General features: G+C 37.0%; 2 protein-coding genes across 2 annotated transcripts; both read right to left on the minus strand.

Moving 5' to 3' along the window:
• Window positions 1–2,521: 2,521 nt before the first annotated feature.
• LOC113284004 (tropinone reductase homolog At5g06060-like) lies at window positions 2,522–4,034 on the minus strand. The gene is made up of 5 exons (XM_026533395.1): window positions 3,742–4,034; window positions 3,436–3,643; window positions 3,139–3,355; window positions 2,934–3,040; window positions 2,522–2,861 (listed from the first exon to the last, which is right to left on the minus strand). The coding sequence occupies exons 1-5, from the start codon at window positions 3,828–3,830 to the stop codon at window positions 2,673–2,675; spliced, it is 810 nt and encodes a 269-aa protein (XP_026389180.1). The 5' UTR covers window positions 3,831–4,034; the 3' UTR covers window positions 2,522–2,672.
• Window positions 4,035–13,003: 8,969 nt separating this feature from the next.
• Window positions 13,004–14,483, minus strand: LOC113283996 (tropinone reductase homolog At5g06060-like). The gene is made up of 5 exons (XM_026533384.1): window positions 14,292–14,483; window positions 13,989–14,196; window positions 13,659–13,875; window positions 13,460–13,566; window positions 13,004–13,282 (listed from the first exon to the last, which is right to left on the minus strand). Exons 1-5 carry the CDS (start codon window positions 14,378–14,380, stop codon window positions 13,094–13,096), a joined length of 810 nt encoding a protein of 269 aa, XP_026389169.1. The 5' UTR covers window positions 14,381–14,483; the 3' UTR covers window positions 13,004–13,093.
• Between the last annotated feature and the right edge of the window lie 8,313 nt (window positions 14,484–22,796).

Consider the following 22,796-nt stretch of genomic DNA (forward strand, 5'->3'; position numbering starts at 1 on the left):
TGTCAACTTTTAAGGAATTTATGTATTTTCTTGCCTACTTCTCCTACTCTGGGTTGTGATAATAAAATCTCTATCTCTCTCGCCTCCAATCCAGTTCTTCACAATAAAATGAAGCATGTAGCTCTAGACTTTCACTTCATTAGAGAACTGATTCAGTCTAAGACTCTTCACATTATTTATATTTCCACAAATGATCTAGTTGTTGATGTCTTTACCAAAGGACTGGCAACCCATCGCTTTGATTATATGCGTCACAAGCTGAGTGTTCTTTCGGCTTCAAAGCTCCGCTTGAGGGGAGATGTTAATGTATAAGCAGTGTTATGGGTGCTCTTAGTCGTTTTGTTCTGTGGTTATCACTGACAGGCTGTATAACTATCAGTTTTGCTAAACGTGTTGTCCAGCCTGTCTGTAGGGACTGCACCTTTATATAGTGACTTATCATCACTTTAAACTTGTAATCTGTTTTTGTAATCTTTCTCTTAATTCACTTTCATTACCATTTCTGTAGATAGTGTTCGAATGAGTTGTGACATGAGGTGGAAAAATGGAATCTCGTGGTGCGTTAGGATGCCATGTCTCTTAATGCTTGCACAATGAAGTGCAACTATCATTCGTCTATCGTAGTCTAATTATCCTTTCAGTTTACCCTATTAAATACCAGATCACACATATCCGTTGAGTTGTTCATATACAAATTGAAATAGCTCTACATCATAAGAATCTGCATTATTTTTTGTGTGATGGGAGTTTATCGAATAGTGATGAATGGACTGAATTACCAGACCAATGGGCCTCCATCCATAAATTTACTAAGTTATACCACTATTAACTATTTTTCTAAATTTTTTTCCATATTTGAAAGCCTTACGCCCTACGTCATGTTCTTGTTTGGGGAACTGGTCCATTGACAGACCTACACCTTCACAAAATATTATAAAATAGAGAAGCCGAGCCCCGTTAAATAAAAACCCCAAACGACGGGGTGAGACAAAGCCGAGTCACACCAAATAACCGAGCCACACCAAATCAAAATGGTATTGGTATAGCAACGGGGCGAAGCTGAAGCCGAGCCACACCTAATCAAAAATGTATTTCGACGGGAGGGGCGAAGCCGTGCAACACCAAATCAAAAACGCGACGGGACGAGGCGAAGCCGAGCCATACCTAATCAAAAATGTATCGCGACGGATCGGGGAGAAGCTCCACAACACTTAATAAAAAAATACACAAGACGGCAGGGTGAAACCATGCAACACCAGATCAAAAATGCATCGGGACGGCGCGAGGCGAGCGAGCCACACCTAATCAAAAAGGCATCGCGATGGGCTAGACGAAACCGTGCAACGCCAAATCAAAAATGCATCAGGACATGACGAGGTGAGGCGAAGCCGAAGCCGACCACACCTAATCAAAAATGTATCGTGATGGAGCGTGGCGAAACCCCACGACACCTAATAAAAAATGCACGACGGGGCGAGGCGAAGCCATATCACACCAAATCAAAAATATGGCTAAAAGTAAAAAATTGCCCGAACATAGCACGGGCATAAAAACCTAGTTTATGTATAGTTATCAGGGCCTCCAATTTTTTCCAATGAATATGGGCTCTAGTTGGCCGCATGAGTGGCCGGCCGTTCCCCCTGATAACCAGGCAATTTAAAAATAAACTTGGGATGATGGTTATGAGTTGGGATTTCACTCATGGCACGGCTTATAAGAACTCAACCGCGAAGAAACCAAATAGCACTCTTAAATTTGATTGCTTATGCTTGTTTCTTTCTTACGCTATTTCAATATGTTCCGTCACGTAAATGAAACAGGCAGGGATTTAATGAAAAGACATACTTAATTGTTAATCTCTCTAACATACAAAATCAAACTCTTTCGTTTTGATATTTCTTGATTCATTTGCATTTGATTACTTCATTTAATTAACATGTTATATTTTCGGAAAATGGGTCATTTGTCCAAATATTTTTAAATTACGGTTCAAATGGAAGAGTAAAAAATAATTTGGGTGAAATGGACAAAAAAATGGGCACGATGAAACTGGTTACATCCTACCTATTTTTATATTTTTGTCCATTTAAACAGTATCAAAATCTAACTGTCCATTTCACCCAGGAATTGTTGATTTTGGTCTTTGTAACCAATTCTGTGTTATATTTTTGGGTTCAATGATTTTGAGTAAACCGGGACTACCGAGCGCCAGCCAGGTCAAGGAAGAAGCGAAAAGTTCAGCCTCAATGAGTAACTTTTGATTACTATCTTCAGATTGATTGATTATCTCACGAGCACAAACATTTTCTTTCTTTTTGGGTCGATCAGGATGAAGGAAGAAATCTAAGGCATATGCATATTATTTTACCTGCATAAGATTCTTTTGGTCGTACGATTTTGTATAATGTCTGTCACGTATCATCTTCTTAATCGAGAATCATTTTCACTCTTTTTTGCATAATGTGTTAGTTTCTGGTTTCAGAGGATCGGATCAAGTGATATTAATTCAAATGGATGCACATGGTAAACAGTTCACTGCACCACACATACTCGGCACACCTATATACTGCAATGAAGGAACTAGATTCATTTATCGGGACAATTACAAATAACATTGTAGTGTACGGTGTACCAAATACTGAAATATAGGAATATCGAATTTCTCACTGCTACTAGTCATGTAATGGATGAAAACCGTTGACTGAAAATCCGCCATCTACACAAATAACTTGGCCAGTGAGGTAAGAAGCAGCTGGGAGGCATAGGAATGCAACCAGAGATGAAACATCCTCTGGTTCTCCTATGCGACGGATCGGGGTTCGTGCAATGACGCTGGCTACATACTCCTTGTCTTGCAGTAACTGCAATTAATAACCGTTCCTAGATAAGTACAAGTAGGAAAAATTCAACAAGGCACCGCAAACAAGTTATACCTGTTCGATAGGTGGAGTTCTGGTGAGCCATGGTGCGACGGAATTGACACGAATCTTGTCTTTGGCCCATTCACAGGCGAAGTTCTTGGTAATTTGATTTATTGCTCCTGCAAAAAATTTATTAATACAGATTAAGAATAAAAATGATACAGATCCTAAACTGCTTTAGTCTTTTAGATTTGTCAGAATGAAAATGATCTGTTACCTTTACAAGCTGAATAATTGCATAACATAGGTAAAGCAACGATTCCAGCAACAGAGGAAATGAAAACAATATTTCCTGAACCAGATGCTTTCAAGAGAGGGTGCGCAAGTGTTGAGATATGATACGCAGATTCGAAGGTTGTTGTCATGACTTTTGAGTGATCCTCAGCAGTGAAGTCCAAGGTGTTTTTAAATATGTATAAACCAGCATTGTTTACCTATAAGAATATGTTATCATCTCTATAATTTTAAATTTTTCAATCTAGCACACTAGCTACGGCAGGTTGAGTCAACTTACAAGGATGTTGAGCTTTCCACCAAAAACAGTAGAAACTGTTTTCATCAATTCCTCACGGTCAGCTGGGACAGAAACATCACAAACTGACCCAGTGACTTGATAACCTTTTGCCTCCCAGTTTTTCAAGCACTCATCGATGTCGCTTTTGGTTCGGGCACAAATATGAATTGTTGCACCTAGCCCAGCCAATTCCTCTACAATGGCATGCCTGCTCATTAAAAAAAAAAGTGAACATTAGAAAATTTTCAAATCTAAGCAAAAATGGAAAAACAAAAGGAAAAAGAGTAGTAGTATAAAGAAAAGTACCCAATTCCTTTGGTTGCACCGGTGACAAGAGCAGTCATTCCTTTGAGGGACCATCTTCGACACAGAGTACTAGAACTACCCTCTGCCATGGTTCCTCTCTGGAAGTAGTATTGCAATCTCTAATCTCCTTGGTGATACAAGGGGATTCAGAACCAGCCAGGAAATTAGGGATAGATCATAACAGTCAAGATCTAGAAAGTACAAAATTTAGCCATTGTTTCTGTGGAGAATTGTACATAGTACAGTTAAACTAGGGCCTAGGGAATCTGATTGGCCATGTGCTAACCTCAAAACGAGAGCCGCACCTACTTTGTACTTTCTATAATTTTGTTTGGCTCATATTGTTGGGACCATATGGTGGAAACGTGAAACATGTGGTACATCAGTACATGTATAATGAATCAGTGATCCGGGGCTATGTTGTAAAACGGGAGCGCCTTTGGCGCTTAAAGGCGCACTAGGTGTGGAACCAGCGTGTGATGTACTGAGATATTCTAATGAGGTAATATAGAAGATAAGTGGTACTAAACAGTATTCAAGCCACACAGTACATCTGGGTAGAAGAGTTATGGAGATATAACTAGTAAACACAATAACCTCAGTACCATTGTACCGCCTCTTTTCTCTATTTTCATGATAAACTTCAATTCCAAGTACAGGTGTATTAAAGAGAAAGAAACCTAACGAAACCCTAATGTGTCACTGACCATACACGTGTTCGTACTACACGCGTACAGATTTAACAGACACTTAAAACTTAAAGCAGAATTAACTGAAGTAAAACAGCTAATTAATTTTACTGAGAGCTAAATACACCCCAACGGTGGTTGCAGGCACCATGGTATCATGACAATACTCCCTCCATCAGAAGGTCCTTGTCCTAAGGATTGTAATTTGGAAAATGTGCTCTCACGTTGGATAAGTCTTCCCATGTAGCATCTGCTGGAGTGGTATGTGACCATTGAATCAGAAGTTGTTGCACTGCAGTACCTTGGCGAAAAACTTGGCGAGAGTCTAAGGTGGCAATGGGTTTGAGTATGATCTCACTCTCTGAATCAACTAATGGCAGTAAAGGAATAGTATTTGCAGTAGCTCCAATCTTCTTCTTTAATTGAGATACATGGAAGACAGGGTGAATCTTGGAGCTTGGGGCAGTTGTAGTTTGTAAGCAACCTGACCAACTTTTTAAATTACTGCAAATGGGCCATAATACCGGATAACTTGAAGTTCTTGCGCAAGGCCATAGAAGTCTGTCTATAAGGCTGCAACTTCAAATATACCATATCACCAACAACAAATGACCTATATGTTCTTTTCTTGTCAGCAAACCATTTCATTCTCTCTTGGGCCTTATGCAAATTTTCCTTGAGAATGTCTAGAACAAGATCCCTTCTTTGTAAATATTCTTCAACTGATGCTACAGATGTAGTGGATGTTGTAGGAAAAGCCAAGTGAGGTGGTACATACCCATATAATGCTTGGAAAGATGACATCTTCAATCTTGTGTGATAGTTGGTGTTGTAACCATTGTTTTAGCTTGTGACCTGTTATGCATCTCAAGTAGCTCTCTAAGCAAGCATTAACTCTTTCAGATTGTCCATCTGACTGAGGATGATAGGCAGTATCATAGAGAGATGTGTGCCCAAGGTTCTGAAGAGTTCTTGCCAAAACTTGCTGGTGAAAACTTTGTCTCTGTCAGACACAATGGAAGTTGGTAGGCCATGGAGCTTAAAGACAGTGTTTAAGAATTCTTGAGCTACTGTGATAGCTGTATATGGATGAGTAAGACCAATGAAATGATTGTACTTAGTGAATCTATCCACCGCAACTAAGATAACATCTTTATTGTGGGATTTAGGAAGGTCTTCAATAAAATCCATGCTAATGTGTTGCCAAGCTTGAGTAGGTACTGGAAGGGGTTGTAGAAGACCAGCAGGGTGATGATGATCAAGTTTTTTCTTTTGGAAAGTGTCGCATTGGCTGACTAGGAGCAAATTGTCTTGTTTTAAGCCCTTCAAGTAGAAGTAGGTTTTGGACCTAACATAACTGCCATGAATACCAGAATGGCCACCAATGGCAGAGGATTGAATGGAATGCAAAATGTGGTTCCTCAGGTTGGAGTTAGTACCTACATATATCCTTCTCCAATTAAGTGAAATGAGGGACTGCAGAGGGGTTGACCAATAGTTGTGGAATAAGTGTAGAGGCCACTATATCATTAGTGGAGTTGTTGATGATATCTTGAGTACAAGCTGTAGTAGATAATGCTACATCATTGCAAGTGAAGGAAGAGAGAGCATCTGGAAGTCTAGAAAGAGCATCTTCAACTTTGTTTTCTAAGCCTTTTTTGTAGTGAATTGTGTAATCAAACCCCAAAATCTTAATGAGCCAACTTTGTTGTAATGAAGTTGTAATTTTCTGATCCATGAAATGCCTAATACTCTGTTGGTCAGTGTTGATGATGAAGTAGTGCCCAGTGAGATAATGTCTCCATTTGGTAACTGCATTGACAACAGCCAGTAGCTCTTTTTCATAAGTAGATAGTCCCAAAGACTTTGGCCCTAAAGGCTTGCTGTAGAAAGAAATGTCCCTCCCTTCCTGCAGGAGAACATCTCCAATGCCTCTAGAACATGCACCAGTTTCCACTACAAATTGTATTGTGAAACCAGGAAGTGCAAGCACAGGAGTAGTGCACATAGCATTTTTAAGAGTGTTGAAAGCTTTTTCATCCAATTGAGACCAAAAGAAGGAATTCTTCTTCAGTAAATCAGTAAGAGGTTTACTGATAGTGCCATACCCTTCTACAAACTTTCTATAATAGCCTGTGAGGCCTAAGAAACCTCTTAATTGTTTAAGAGTAGTAGGAATGGGCCAAGACTGCATACAAGCAATCTTCTCAGGATCAACAGCCACTCCATCTGAAGTAATAATGTGGCCTAAGTACTCTAGAGAAGCTTGAGAAAAACAACATTTAGAATATTTGACAAATAACTTGTATTCTCTAAGCAAGGAAAGAACCAGTGAGAGATGTTGCACATGTTCTTGGATGTTTGAACTATAGACCAGAATGTCATCAAAGAACACAAGAACAAATTTTCTCAAGTATGTACCAAATACAGAATTCATAAGTGCCTGAAAAGTTGTATGGGAATTTGTTAGAACAAATGGCATTACCTTGAACTCATAATGGCCATGATGGGTTCTGAATGCTGTCTTGTGGATGTCAGGGGCATGGACTCTGATTTGGTGATAACCACCTCTTAAATCCAGATTATTAAAGATTTTTGTTCCATGCAACTCATCCAAAATCTCTTCAATAACAGGAATGGGGAACTTATCTTTAATGGGGATGGATTTGAGCTTCCTATAATCAACACAAAACCTCCAAGTATTATCCTTCTTTTTCACTAAAAGTATTGGGAAGCAAAGGGACTATGACTGTCTTGAATAATCCCATTTTTGAGCATTTCTTGGACCAAAGACTCCACTACTGACTTGTGGATATAGGGGCATTTATATGGTCTCAGATTGACAAGTTGTGAATTAGGTTTAAGAGGGATTTGGCGGTCCAAAACTCTTGGTGGCGGTAATAGTGTTGGTTCCTCAAAAACATCAGAGAAGGTGTTGAGTAACTCATAAACTGGTTTGGGTCAGCTGGTATAGGAGTCATAGTGATACAAAAATAAATTGTCCAACTAGAGCTGGAGTATTCTTTTTGATAAAAAATTTCATTGTATTACTACTAAGCAACATGAGAGTTGGTTTAGTAGATGTACCTTGTAGTGTAATTTCTTGACCATTCTGAATACATGAAATAGAAAGTTTGGCCAAATTAAAAGTGACATCACATAAAGTTCTCAACTAATCAGCTCCCAAAACTATATCACATCCTCTTAGAGGAAGTAATCTCAAGTTTGCAGAAAATTGGTGTTGTTGCATTGTCCACTGCAATTGTGGACAGTTACCTGTGCTTGTAGTTTTAGCCCCATTAGCCAGAGTGACCAGCATGTGAGAAGTTGGTTGAACTTCACATCCCAATTGAGTTTCCAGAGCAGAGTCAATGAAGCTATGAGTACTTACTTTGTCAACTAGCACAATAATGGCTTGCTTCTTAATGAATCATGGTATCCTAATGGTGTCAGGATTGGCATTTCCAGTAAGAGCATGGAGAGAGATCTCCATATCTGATTCAACCAAGTGATCTTCATTAGGAGCTTGTGGAGGTGGAGGCTCTACTTCATCAGCTTCATGGTCAGCTATCATCATAAATAACTGTTGTGATTTACATTTATGGCGTAGTTGGTATTTATCATCACAGTTGAAACAAAGTCCTTGAGCTCTTGTCTTACTCATATGCTCATAAGTTAGTCTTCTGATGGGTGGTATATATGGAGATTTGGGTGGTGGGTGAGAAGATTAGGGAGTGGTTGTAGAAGGTGATGCACCCATAGTGGAAGGAACAATAGGTGTTCTCTGTGGGACAAATTTTTGGTAAGTGGAAGTAGTGTGTGTTGGTTTAAGTGGAATGGGTTTTGAGGTTTGGGTTTGAGATGAGAGGGATAGCTCTTGTAATCTAGCCAGATAAAAAGCTTGAGAAATGGTTGTAGGTTTTTGTATCTGAACTGAACTCTTAAGAACTTCTTTTAACCCACTGATAAAGCTCAATACAAAGTATTCCTCAGTAAGATGAGGGTTTTTACTTAACATTAAGGCCTTTAATTGTTCAAACTGCTCAAAATATTCTTCAACAGATGTAAGTTGAGACAATTTTTTAAAACAACCCACATAGTTATCATTTGCTAGATCCTCAAAACGATTACAAATAGCTTCTACAAAAACAGGCCAAGAGATGAAGGTTTTACCAGCAAGGAAATCTAGAAACCAAGAATCAGCTTTGCCTTCCAAGTATAAAGAAGCAATTTTTGTCTTCTGCTCGTCAACAATTGAGTGGATCTGAAAGCACCTCTCACACTTACAGATCCAACTACGAGGGTTATCACCAGAAAATCTGGGGAAATCGAGTTTTGGAGCTTTAGAGAAGTTTCTGAAGGTACCCTTTTGATTGTTGTTGTTGGAGCTCTCAGCAGAAGAAGATCCCTGTGGTTCTGATTGAGGTCTAGAAAGAACCTGAATAAGAGAGTCAAACTTAGCTTGATTGGCCTCGGAAATTTTCACCAAATAAGCAAGCAAGGTATCTTGTCGTTGAGCAGCTGTCGTACGTTCTGCTGCTTCACGAGTATGTAGATCTGTGAGATTTTTGATGAGCTGAGATAGTTCACGGGTGGTCGAATCTACATCTTTGATGGTTGGACCAGTCATGGTGTGAAGGAAGAAAGAGAAAAAGATCGACTAGGTGATACCAAATGTGATGTATTGAGATATTCTAATGAGGTAATATAGAAGATAAGTGGTACTGAACAGTATTCAAGATACATAATACATCTGGGTAGAAGAGTAATGGAGATATAACTAGTAAACACAGTAACTTCAGTACCACTGTACTGCCTCTTTTCTCTATTTTCATGATAAACTTCAATTCCAGGTACAGGCGTATTAAAGAGAAAGAGACCTAACGAAACCCTAATGTGTCACTGACCATACACGTGTTTGTACTACACCCGTACAGATTTAACAGACACTTAAAACTTAAAGCAGAATTAACTGAAGTAAAATGGCTAATTAGTTTTACTGAGAGCTAAATACACCCCAAGGGTGGTTGCAGGCACCATGGTATCATGACACAACGACTAGCAAAAAAAAGGCGCCAAGGCGAGGCTCCATGACCTTTTTTTCCTGGTGCCTTTAGCGCCTAGGGAGCACTTAAGCGCTAGGAGAGGCGAGGCGATGGGCTTGGCGCCTCTCCTAGCGCCTTTTACAACATAAATCCGGGATTCAATACTCATCATGTATGAAACTGAGAACTCTTATTATTTGGGGCTTTGGATCGTATGTGACCGGGAGCTCTCTATTCCTAAAAACTAGATGTGGATGTTTTGCTTTTATTTTCGTAAGAGTAAAGCAAAACAAAAAACAAAAAAAAGTAAGCGTTTTGATTTCTCAAGAGTAGGAAGATATGAGTAGGGGAATTTCCGATGGAACTTAACAAATCAATTTTTTCATTCAATCAGGCGGATGAGAAAAGTTGATTTTCCAATATGGTAAAAGTCTGCGGCGGCTTACAAAGAAGTGTGGTGGACGTAAAGCTGTTGGCGGTTGAGTAAAATCCGGCGCGGTGGACGTAAAGCTGGTGGTTGATTCTGGGCCGCGGGGGTTGTAGTAAAGCTGCCGATGGTTACTTGCAATAGCAAAAAAACAGATGTATTTTTACCACTATAAATTATCCCCACTTTCAAACACTCCACTCACACCAAAATTCACTTCTCTTGAATCTTGAATCTTCTCTATTAAATTTCTTCTAATTTTTATTCTAGTGTTTTAATTTCCTCAATTGAAATGTCTCAAAAAGCTATTACACTTTTTTGTGATACAGAACTAAAGTTGTTGGTTCTAACATATGTTGTAATTTCGAAAAGATTGAAAATAGTAAAAGGGAGGTGCAAGTTTTAAAAATTAATCCAATAAAATGTTCATCTAAAAGGCAAAGAAAAACTCAAGTTTTGAAAGTGAACAACCGAAGTTACAAAAACAAAGGAAAAACAGTTCATGAGCATGTTGAATGGAAGATACATCAAATGAAGATAACCAGGAAGCCACAGATTGTAACAGATTTTTATTCAAGTCTTATTATTGTGTAAGTTTGTATCTTGTAAAACAAGTGGCAGTAACATTAATCAATGAAAATATTTAGACCTTAAATTAGACTTACTATGCTGGTTTTAAAATGAGGACAAAGGTATTAAGATACTCACTAGTTCTTCGTAGGACAATCCAGAACTATTATTATGAACTACTTACACAACTTTTGTATAACGTCTCACATCCTTATTGATAAATGAAAATTTTAGTTTAAGGCTCTCTAGTCGTTCTTAAATTTTCATTACGCAAAGCTACAAACCTTTGACACACTTTCCCATATATGTAGCCAACATCGAATAAGAGCAACATCTTCTTTCGTAATAAAGAGAGAGAGAGAAAGGGTTGTTTGGATGTAGTGTACATGTGATTGAAATCGACCATCTTAAAGTATGTTGAAACAAGTTTCGTAAAGAAAAGGTTTGTCGTTAGTTTGTTTTCATACATCTAGATCTATTTCGGTCGCTTCATCTTCAGTTACACCGTTAAATGTTACTCGATCAATTTCCCTTACCTGAGAAATAACTCGGGTGAGGGCATTGCTTGAAAACAAGCAGACAAGCCATGAACATCTCGATTGATTGTTAAGTTGCTCACACGATCTAGATAGATAGAAATCATCAAAGTTCTCTTTGTCTCAAACTTTGTTGATTCCACAAGTTTTATACTTGTGAGGTGAATAATAATCTAGGCTGCACTTCGGGTTGCATAAGTCCGGATTTTGAGGTTAGCTAGACTTTTCCTATTGCTATCTATTTCCATCACCTTTGATCAAACTTTTTGATTGTAAAAGGAAATCATATATAGGTTTAATCTGTGGGGGAAAGAGTTTGTTTAAAGTCTTCAATTGAGTTGACGCAACTCTTAGTTGGTGTGACGTCAGCTAAGGGAATCAATTACGCGGAGTCCTGCTGGGATTCAAGAGGCGTAAGGAGCGCGACTATACCTTAATCGGTGGGATACCTTTTAGGGCTCAACTACATTCCAGTCTGAAGTTAACTGGTAGTAGGTTAGTGTCTGTAGCGGCTTAATACAGTTTGGTGTTCAATCAGGACTAGGTCCCGGGGTTTTTCTGCATTTGCGGTTTCCTCGTTAACAAAACTTCTGGTGTCTGTGTTATTTCTTTTTCCGCATAATATTGTTTATATTTATAATTGAAATATCACAGGTTGTATATTGATCAATTATAGCAGATACATCCGACCTAGTTTGTTGGATACGACTTGATTGATTCTTGGACATCGGTCTTTGGTACCGTCCAAGTAATGTCTTTGTGATTAGGTTCACGGATTTAATTCTGTAAACATTCTAATTGCAAGAGAGAGGGATATTTGATTAAGTTTAACTCTCGGAGTTGTATTGAGTTTGTCCATATAGATTTCCTAAGAAAAAGTTGGTGGTATATTTTGATACCCCCGCGTTTTCAAACACCATATAGCACTTCTACAGAAGATGACACATATGTAAGGAACTTCTGAAAATGTCCTAGGTGTTTTTGATGGAATGGACTGATTAAAATGTAGGAACTAATTGATTCACTATCATTTCATGTTTTATTTGGTGTTATGGTGTGTTATGTTTATCTAATGAAAATTTCTTTGAATTTTCACCATCAATATCATGATAATTTGAACCTTTCTTATAATAAAAGCATACTATATTGAATTAAATCAAATACACTACATTAAAGCAACTACTACATAGTCGTCGATTAATGTCCTCGTTCAATTTCTGGGTGGTGGAGCATCTACGAGGATGAAGGGGTTGAATCTGTTGAGTCTCTAGAATGTTGAAACAAGCTTGGAAAGAAAAAGGTTCGTCGTGAAAAACTTCCCATATTGCTAGCGTCCTTGGTTCCACTTCATGTGCATCTTCGCCGTTCAATCTATGGCGGTTATTGTGCATTACCTGAGCACAGAACTCGGTGACTTCGCGACTAGTTATTTGAAAACGATTCGAAAATCCTAGAACATCACAGTTATACAGGTTCTTTGTTTCTACCACAAACATTGCAAAAACTCTCCCCCAAAAACTCACAGCCGAATACGCATTAGTTATATCTCTTGATTGAAAAATAGAAGCTCTACAATTAGCTAAATCCTCTTTTAGGGTAAACTTAACACCACGGATTCTTGAAGGCATTTGTAGATTTTTGAGTGACATTTAGAGGTGTGGAAAGGTGTGAATTTGGAGTTGAGAAGAGTTGAATTTATAGGATAAGAAATAGAGCCGTTAGATGATTAGATTTTTTGCCGTTCAGATATATCTGTTGGCCGGCAAACCAAAGACGCGCAGCTTGAGTTATACCGCTAGCGGTTTCATTTGATACGCGTGGTGGATTAGAAGCCGCTTGCGGTTGGAAGAGTTCCATGCGGCTCTTGTTGAACCACAATGGGCTAACCAATAAACTTACCCATTTTCCCATCTATTTTTATATTTTGGTCATTCCATAGTGGGTCAAAGTGGGCAGATTTGCCATCTTATAGGAACCGCTCTAGGGTCTTCCAAGTTAAACAAAACCAAAATATTTTTTCTTGCATTGGACATTACAATTATTCTTTGATAGCTTAAAATTGTTGGAAATCTGATTTTATTTTTACTAGTCATGTAGTGGATGGAAACCATTAACCGAAAATCCGCCATCTACACAAATAACTTGGCCAGTTATGTAAGAAGCAGCTGGGAGGCATAGGAAAGCAACAAGAGATGAAACATCCTTTGGTTCTCCTATGCGACGGATTGGGGTTCTTGCAATGATACTGTCTACATATTCCTTGTCTTGTAGCCTCTGTAATAACAAGGTATAGTAAATTAGGGAGGCATTAAAGGGTAAAGCAAGAAACATGATCAGTATGAATATGTTGCCTCTAATTTCACATACGATAGAGAATTCAGTTTAGTTAACAGTTCCTCAGGAAACTACAAGTAGAAAGAACTCAACAAGTTAAGGCACAAAAAGTTATACCAGTTCCAGAGGTGGAGTTCTGATAACCCATGGTGCAACGCAATTGACACGAATCTTGTCTTTGGCCCATTCGCATGCAAAGCTCTTGGTAATTTGATTGATTGCTCCTGCAAATACCATTGATACATATTTGAGTTAATCCTTCAGAAACTCAACGTTTCAATCATGGAATTTTGTCAGATTGAAAATGATCCATTACCTTTACAAGCTGAATAATTGGACAACATAGGTAAAGCAACGACTCCAGCAACCGAGGAAATGAAAACAATGTTTCCTGAACCAGATGCTTTCAAGAGAGGGTGTGCAAGTGTTGAGAAATGATAAGCAGAATCCAAGGTTGTAGTGATGACTTTTGAGTGATCCTCAGCCGTGAAGTCCAGGGTATTTTTGAATATGTATAAAGCAGCACTGTTTACCTGTAACGTATAAAGAACTTCCAATTACGCAAGTATCATCTCTATAATTTCAAGTTTTCAAGGAAGCACACCAGCTAGGGGATGGATTAGCACCATTGAGTGAATCAACTTACAAGGATGTTGAGCTTTCCACAAAAAAAAGTTGAAACCGTTTTCATCAATTCCTCGCGTTCAGCTGGAACGGAAACATCACAGACTGAACCGCTGACTTGATAACCTTTTGCCTCCCAGTCTTTCAAGCAATTATCAATATCGTCTTTGTTCCGTGCACAAAAATGAATTGTTGCACCTAGCCCGGCCAGTTCCTCTACAATAGCATGCCTGCTCATTAAACAAAGAGTGAACATTAGAAAATTCAAAATTTCAAATCTAAGCAAAAAAATAATAATAATTAGTAGTAGTAGTAGTATAAATACCCGATCCCTTTAGTTGCACCGGTGACAAGGGCAGTCATTCCTTTAAGAGACCATCTTAGACTCAGGTTAGTAGCACTACCCTCTGCCATGGTTCTTTGATTTCCTCTCTGGAAGTAGTACTCTTATTATCACTAATCTCCTAGTCCTAGGTGATACAAGGGGATGAAGCAACCAGGAATTTAAAGATCTACCAGTAGATTAGTACAATAATTCAGCCATTTTAAAGTTAAAAGTAGGGCCCCTCCTTAATGATGCATGCACTGACCTGACAACCAGAGCCGTGTTTAACTTTGTTCCTGTAATTTTGTGAATTTTGTTAATGAGTTGGTTTCATATGGTGGGAAAATTGAATTTGGGAAGTCTTTTATTTTAAGCAGCCGCCTAATATGGGCCTCCTCAGAGCCACACAACTTTGAAGTAAACTTGCTGGTAATTTGACTCGATTTAGAGTGGGATTTTGTTAGTTATTGAAGGCTAATTAGTAATCCTGGCAGATTTCACAAGGGGCGTGGCTTTTAGAAATTCAAATCCGGAAGAAGTGCCACTACTTGGAGGAGGCTCAACGCTGCACTGACCTCGTCGTTCGAATTGATGCATGCCTCCTTCTTGGATTACACATTACCGAAGCCGTCAACAGGTGCACCCTTGGATACGCAGTATCTGGAATCTTATCATTCTGCACTTTATGCCTACGTAGCCGCTCTCCCAGTGCTTTGGGAGGGGCACAACTACCTTCACCATCTCTAAAGACTGCCAAACCCTGGTCCCCTTTAGTCACTGATGCAAACACTAAATCCAGTCAACCGCGCTGTCTCACCAGTCCAACTTGAGTCGAAGTCCGCATAAATCAAATTTCTCCATGGACTTGTTAGATAGTGACGCATGCCGACAAGTAATTCATTCATAAACTTGGTCAACGTTATTCACCTTTTGCTCCCGTAGAAAAACGTCTACTCTCTGTCTCTCTCTGTATATTACAGGAACTCCGTAATCTTTCTTTACGAATCAGATGATACAGTATCTGTAAACTGATGTTGTGGATATCAGGTGGAAGATTAGAAATCTTTTATGCATTTTTGGGGTAGCTTTATCGTAATCCCATAGAGAAATGATATTGGGACAATAAGTCAAATTATCCGACAATGACCGAACTAAATTTGGATTGGCTTGAGAGTTTCAGATATGTAGTGCTAGTGGGTTTTGTTTTTTATAGGTTCTAGTTTCTATGGTTCTACTTACTCTATGAACTTTCTAAAAGAATGTCTTTCTTTGGTTTCCAATATCTTGAAACTTGAAAGGCCATTAAGTTGCCTGTTAAGTGTTTTGTTTTGTTTTGTTTGACCAGTAAAGTGGTCTGTTAGTTTAGGTGCGCATTATTACGAGAGAGTTGCCAACTTAATAAGACAGACAAGAATTTAATTGTTAGTTTGTGAGCTCTTGCATCCACCTAATTTACCTTGCATTTAACGGAATTAGTTTAGTACTAGTATTAAATTATATGAAATTACGAAATCTTTACGCCAAATTAACAAATCTTCAATGATTGTTTGCCTCTGTAGCGTGTGCTTGTGTTTTCTGCTTCGTCTCGTTTATGTCGTAGGTCTGAAATTAATTAAACGAGCACAGCACGGCTATTGATACCTCGTGTTTTTTCCTAGCTCCAAACTAATAGTCACACAAATCTGTTTATTATTTTACACACAAACTTCTCTATTATTTTGAAGACGAAAAGAATATCACCTTTCAGCTGGTCAGTGAGTTAGGACAGCCGTCAGTCAATCGGCCCGTCAGCATTTTCTGTTAGTTAACAGATTATTGATTGTCTGTTAGCTGCAAAGATTCTTTTGATCGTGTCTTCTTAATCAAGAATCATTTTCGTTGTCTTTCTATAAATTTCGATAAACTTCTAAGCTAGTTTACCTAAATGTGAACGAAAAGTTAACAACCCGTTTTAATAGTGAATATCTTGTTGAGGATATGAGCATAAAAGACAAGCAGGCAACAAATAAATAGTACTCTCTCCGTTCTTTTTTAATAGGCCAGTTTCTATAAATAAAAGTTTCAAAAAATAGGCCAGTTTCCTAATTGGAAAGTCAATTAATTTTTTGGGACCACTTTTCTCTTAACTTCTTTTGATGACAAGTGTCATGTGGACCACTTCACTTTACTTCTTTTACTAACAAGTGTCATGGGGACCATTTCACTTCACTTCTTTTATTGACAAGTGTCATGAGGACCACTTTCAATGATTAGTTCTCTTAATTTCCTTAAATTTCGCTAAAAACAAAACTGGCCTATTAAAAAAGAACGGAGGGAATATCTTATTCTCCACATTTATTAAAAAGTATTGCTTAGAAATGGCACTTGGAGTGGCCTAGAAATTAACTCTAGTAGTAGTACATCTCTGAATGTGAAATTTATAAGCCTCGCTAAATTGGGGCCTATGCCATTTAATTGGGGCCTATGGATTTTTTCATCCACCCCATAAAGAATGATAAGGGGTGTCTAAATTTGATGAAACTACCATTATCCTCTATCAAATATTAATACTACTAATTTGTCCCCATTAAATCCTAATCATAAAATCAAAAACTAAAATCAAAATTATAAAACTAAAATCATAAAATTTAAAAACTAAAATCAAAATCATAAAATTAAAAACTAAAATCAAAATCAAATTCATTTCCATCTCCACTTCAACTGATTCTTCTTCTTTTCTTTTCAACCCAATCATATAAACTAGGTTTTAGTAACATAAAATTGCTCAAAAATTGAAAATTTTGAAATCAAATTTTTCCTGGTTTATCAGAATCGGTTAATGTATATGTGATCTGATTGCAAATAGAAACGGTTTATGTTCATGCCCACAAAGACCGATTGTCCTTGATATGTTTTCTGGTTCGAAAAATTTGAACCAAAATCAGATTACATTAGCACTTATAAAAACCGATTGTTGATGTATAATGTTAGAATCGGATTTTATATGTGTGTCGAGTAAACCGATTGTTGTTCTCAATTTTTTTGTATCTTCTTTTTGTTAGAATCGGATACATGAGCATTCTTATAAACCGATTCCTGTTATGCAATGTCAGGAATCAGTTTTTACATATGTATCGTGTAGATCGATTCTGGCTAACCAATTTTTTTCCAGTTAATACTCGATCATAAAATAAGTATGAAATCATGCTCGATTTCATTACTCGATTTCATTTCGATTACAAATGAAGATGAAAACTATATGCTTTTACCCAATTTGAAAATGAGTAAAACTTTATACTCGAATTGAAAACGAGTATAACTTTATACTCGAATTGAAAACGAGTACAACTTCTTAAGCGATTTGAAACTGAGTATGAAATCATACGCATTCTTAACTCGGGTATAGAATGAATTTTAATTTTATTTGATGTTTAACAACTAACAATCACAGATAAAAATGAAAAAATTTACTCACAATCGGTTTATGTTCATGCCCATATAAATCGATTCTGGATAATCGGTTGATACCACTAAGAACATAAACCGATTCTGAGTTGGTGTTCTTCAAAAAAAAATTAAATTTTTAAATTTTTTCAAGTTCAAGGGATTCGCTATCACACTTTAATTTCACATCTAACACGATATTTTATCACTAATCACCCGAAACAATACTAATTAATTAAGAATAAATTAGCCATTAAGAAAATAGCTGGTTAAGGGATTTCTATGAATTACTCCTTAATGATCATATTTTATCACGTAGCTATAGGCCCCAATTTCGCCAGGTTTATAAGGTGGACATTTAAGTGGCCCAGGACCCTAATTATTGTGAGCCACCAATGGTACAGTGGTGGTGGGTCTTGTCACATTTAAATGCGTTTCGTAGGAACTTCAGATATCAGCTTGACTGGTGTATATTCTCATGAAAAAGCTTATTCCACTAGAAACTCTCTCAATGGACAGCATATCTCCCCCCGACCGCTCTTATGAGATGCATCATCTGGTTTTCTTTTTGCTTTTCGTCTCTGTTTTAAACTCTCTTAATTGTCTTCTCCCTTCTCACCTCCTCCACACAGGTCTACCAAAGTCTATCAAGGTTGTCAAATTTATATAAAAGGAAATAATTCTCACCGTTAAGTTTTCAGATTATAATTCCTGCAGTACCCATTATACACCTACAATGGGAATGTCAAACTATTAAACGGATGAACAAACCTCTAGATCAGAGGGTTTGTTCATAGCGTTTCAGACAGAGTCGATCGACTCAATCTGAGATAATCGTTTTTAACAGTACCGATCCGCTTATATTGAGCCGAGACTCGTTTCTGGCAGAGACGAGCATCGTCTCAGGCAGAGATGACTGGTTCAGATTGAGTCGTCAACGGCTAGTCCATCCAACGGCTATGAATCCACTCCCTATAATTTGAATTGGTTTCAACTCCAAAATCACACATTCTACACCTACAAATTCTTCATATTTTCATTTTAATCTTCATCATTCAATCTCAAAAAGTGGATATCAGAGTTGGTGGTCCTAAATTTTCTCTGGAAGAAGATTCAGCAATTTGCACAGCTTATGTTTTTGAAATAAGAAATAATATGCATGGTACGAATTTTACGCAAATGACTTTCTGGCAACAAGTTTTTGCAATGTTCGCTGCAGAAACATGAAACCTGAGAAACCATGATGTTACTGAAATGTCTGCTCGTTTTCAATCAATTAGTGATGATGTCAACCAATTTCTTGGTATGGTAATGCTAGTTAACCGAAATAGTATTAACGATGAAACTGAAGATGAATTCATCCAAAAAGCTGCAACGATGTGGCAGGAAATCAACGGGAGACCTTTTCAATTTGTTGGTTGTTTCAATATCCATAGAGGTCTTCACAGGTTCGACCCCTTATGCCTTCTAGATGCTCAACCAGCCGCTCCACAAGTCGCTCCACCAGCCGCTCCATGAAGTAGGATGCTCTATTATCTTGTTTTATTTTTGTAATTAAGTCTAGTGTAACGTTTAATGAAAGCTAATGTGAGACTAACTAACGTACATTGGAATCTAATATTGTTTGATATAAATATAAGAGTAGTGTAAATACAAAACATTAATTAAGTTGATGACAACATAACGGTGGTGGAATCAGTTCATACACTTAATCAATCCACCCAACTTAAAACACGAAGGGCTTTCCAGAAGTGTTTTTCGTATGTGTCTTCTTCTGTAGAAGTGTGTAAATGCATAAAAAAATTACAACCGAGGCTTGAGCATTCACTAATCATTTATTTTGTAAAACTATACTTCTCTGCAGTGGTCGTACTGTGGCTTCTTCAACCTGAATTTAAACTTCAAGTTTTTCCACAACGTTGCATCTCCGCAATGGTCGTGTTGTGGCTTCTTCAACCTGGCATTAAGTTTTATGTTCTTCCACGATTCTGCTATCTTTTCATCTTTTTTCTCATTCATAACATCAGCTAACATTCGTGGTTCTTCACGATTGTTAGGATCTTGACATTGCAAATACCTGAGCTTTTCTGGTTGTGATTCAATGACCATTATGTTAGATGAACAACCAACTTGTGGATATTTTGAATACATACAAGGGCATCGCATCAAACAATGGTCATCCATGAAACACAATGGAAAAACCTCTTTTGCTTCCATACATACCATTTATTTTCCTTTGCTTTTAGAACCATAGTGTTGGTTGAGAATGTTTTCGATTGAGAATGTTTGTGGTTGTGTTTGGAAAATATTGGTTACAATGTATGATTTATATATGGGAATATATTACCATTGTAATTAAGCCGTGATCTCGTCTCACATTGAGCCTATCAGCCTTGGTTGATCTGGAAACGACTAGTCTCATCCAACGACTCTTATTCCACTCCCTATGAAATCCAGACGATTTAAACTGCAAAACCACACCTTCTCTATCTTAATCTTTCATTATCCAACTTTTGTACCAAAAAATTTTAAAAAAATGTCTGCTAGAATTTGTGGTCCTAAATTTACTGAAGAATGGGATTCAGCTATATGTAGAGCCTGCATTTTTCATAGGATACAGAATGTTCTGCGTGATCAAGACATGTCAGACACGTCTTTTTGGCAGAACATTTTCGCAATGTTCGTTTCAGAAACGGAAAACCCAGGAAACCGAGTTGCTGGTGGTTTGTATGGTCGTTTTCAATCAATTAATCGCAAGGTCCCATGATTCCTTGAACGGCTAAGGGAAATTGGTCGAGAAAAATTTAACGGAGTAACTGAAGATAGAGTGATCCAAAAAACTCTGGATTAATAGCAGGAAACTAATGGGAAACATTTTCCTTACGAAGCTTGTTTCAACATCCTTAGATTTGGTCCATCTCAATCACATCTTTACTACACCCGAAGGGCTCTCCATGTCTTTACTATGGAAGAAGATGTTACTCTATTCAATGTTAGATACATATTGTATCGAGAAATATGACCAGTGACTATTTCTTGGAAAGAGTGTTGTAAAGGTTATTTAAGAAACGGCAAGAGCCTAGAACTAACATTTGCATTCATCGGTAAGGATGTTAAACGTTATACAGAAGTTTTATGGATGGTTCAATGTAATAATTATGGATTGTCCAACGAAGAACTGGTGAGTATTTTAATATCTTTGTGCTCATTGAGAAACCGCATCATAGTTTAATTAAAATCATATTAAATAATTTGGTGTTTATCTGTTTTTCAGAAAGCATTGGCTCAAGCCCAGTTTATTGAAGAAAAAGGAAGAGCGTTTAAGCATTTCGAATGCTTGATATTATTGTTGTCATTATCAAATCAAGTTATTATATATGTAAGTCTAAATGTAATAAGTATCACTTAATATAAAATGAAAGTCAAGTTTTCCGGTCTAAATATTTTCATTAATTAATATTACTGCCACTTCTTTACAAGATATAAACTTAGACAATAATAAGTACTTAAATAATTACATCAATATTAATCTAGTACAATCTTTGGCCTCCTGGTTTGCTTCCTTTGACGTAACTTTCATTCAACAAGCTCGTGAACTGTTTCTCCTTTGTTTTTGAAACTTCGGTTGTTAACTTTCAATACTAGATCTTTTCTTTGGTTTTTAACTGAATATTTTCTTGGTTTAACTTCTAAAACTTGCACCGCTCTTTTCTTTTTACCATTTTTCGATTTTTTTACAGCAGCCTCAAGTTTTGCTTCACAGAAAAGAGAAATTTCCTTATGAGACATTTCAAGAGAAATATTATTGGAAAAAAATTCAAGAGAGTATTGATTTTTGGTGTGAGTTGAATGTTTGAATCGGTTGAGTACTTATATGGGGGAAAATAGACGTTGAAAATCCGACGGTTGTCGGCGCAGTTAGAGCCGAGACTCGACTCAATGTAGGTCGGTCGTTTCCAACTACGATAGCCGGATTATTTTGTTGCGATAAACCCTTTCCCTACTGTCCAAAACTCAGTTTGTCCATCCACCTGGTTAGGCATATTAACAAATTAGATGGTGCCCATTGAAGTTGCTCTTACTATTGAGAATGAAATAAATTTATAATATTATTATGCACATCAAAGACATCAAGTGATCAAAATTAATCTGATATGTCTTAAAGAGTTATGCTACATTTCCCGAGAAAAAAATTACATTTTAATGGTTGCGTTATTTGTTTTTAAAGACAGCCTTAAATCAAAATCGTTTCATTAAAAGGTGGATCTTTGATATCCAATTCCAACCTCTAGAAAGCTATCACACCACCATGATATTTTTCAGAATGGTTGGAATAACTAAAGCTAAAACTATAACATTTATTATAGATCCTACAAAAAAACAAGGATTATTAGGATGGTTTCGATTTTAGGTTATGAATGTCATTTTTTTGTCCATGATATTTTCATTTGCATGCTTTGGAAAACTGTCACAACACTATAAAACTTCCCATGCTTCAACAGATTTTTTTGAAATAAATACTATTTAAATCCGTAAATTTATTACTCCCTCCGTTTCCAAAAGACAGTCCGATTTGATTTTGTCAAGATATTAAGAAGACTATGGTAGTTTACATTCCCACCCTTAATTACTTGCTTAATTTATTTCAATAAATATATTAATAGTAAAAACTACCAAAAATTGTATTGGGATTGTAAATAGAAAATAAAAAAAAAGAAACTAAAACATATCGGTTTATAGAAACAGTATCAATAAAGATTGTATACTTATGGAGTATAACCTTAATAAAAAATTTAATTTGGAACCATACATATATTGTCTTCAAAAGGATATATTTTTTTCCTTAATTATACAGATTTCGTTAATATTCTAGATTGGGTCTCATTAAAATAGAAAATATGAATACATAAAAAAACTTAAGGGTATGGTAGAGAGTTCATTGAAAAAATATGACTATAAACAGAAGCCGGACACATTTTTGAAACATACTAAAATAAAATAGAGGACGGTCTTTTAGAAACAGAGAGTACAAATTTCTGAGAGCTTTTACTTAAAGCTAGCGATTCATGAAAAATTCACCTT

This window comes from Papaver somniferum, chromosome 1 (genome assembly GCF_003573695.1).
Source record: "Papaver somniferum cultivar HN1 chromosome 1, ASM357369v1, whole genome shotgun sequence".
NCBI lineage: Eukaryota > Viridiplantae > Streptophyta > Magnoliopsida > Ranunculales > Papaveraceae > Papaver > Papaver somniferum.

Bases quoted from the DNA above. Each gene is read 5' to 3' on its own strand.
- LOC113284004 (XM_026533395.1), bottom strand. From the start codon at position 3,830: ATGGCAGAGGGTAGTTCTAGTACTCTGTGTCGAAGATGGTCCCTCAAA. The intron at 3,356-3,435 runs GTAAGTTGACTC...ATATTCTTATAG, and splicing joins GTGGAAAGCTCAACATCCTT to GTAAACAATGCTGGTTTATA. The intron at 3,041-3,138 runs GTAACAGATCAT...AATTTTTTGCAG, and splicing joins CAATTATTCAGCTTGTAAAG to GAGCAATAAATCAAATTACC.
- LOC113283996 (XM_026533384.1), bottom strand. From the start codon at position 14,380: ATGGCAGAGGGTAGTGCTACTAACCTGAGTCTAAGATGGTCTCTTAAA. The intron at 14,197-14,291 runs GTATTTATACTA...TTTAATGAGCAG, and splicing joins GGTGCAACTAAAGGGATCGG to GCATGCTATTGTAGAGGAAC. The intron at 13,876-13,988 runs GTAAGTTGATTC...TATACGTTACAG, and splicing joins GTGGAAAGCTCAACATCCTT to GTAAACAGTGCTGCTTTATA.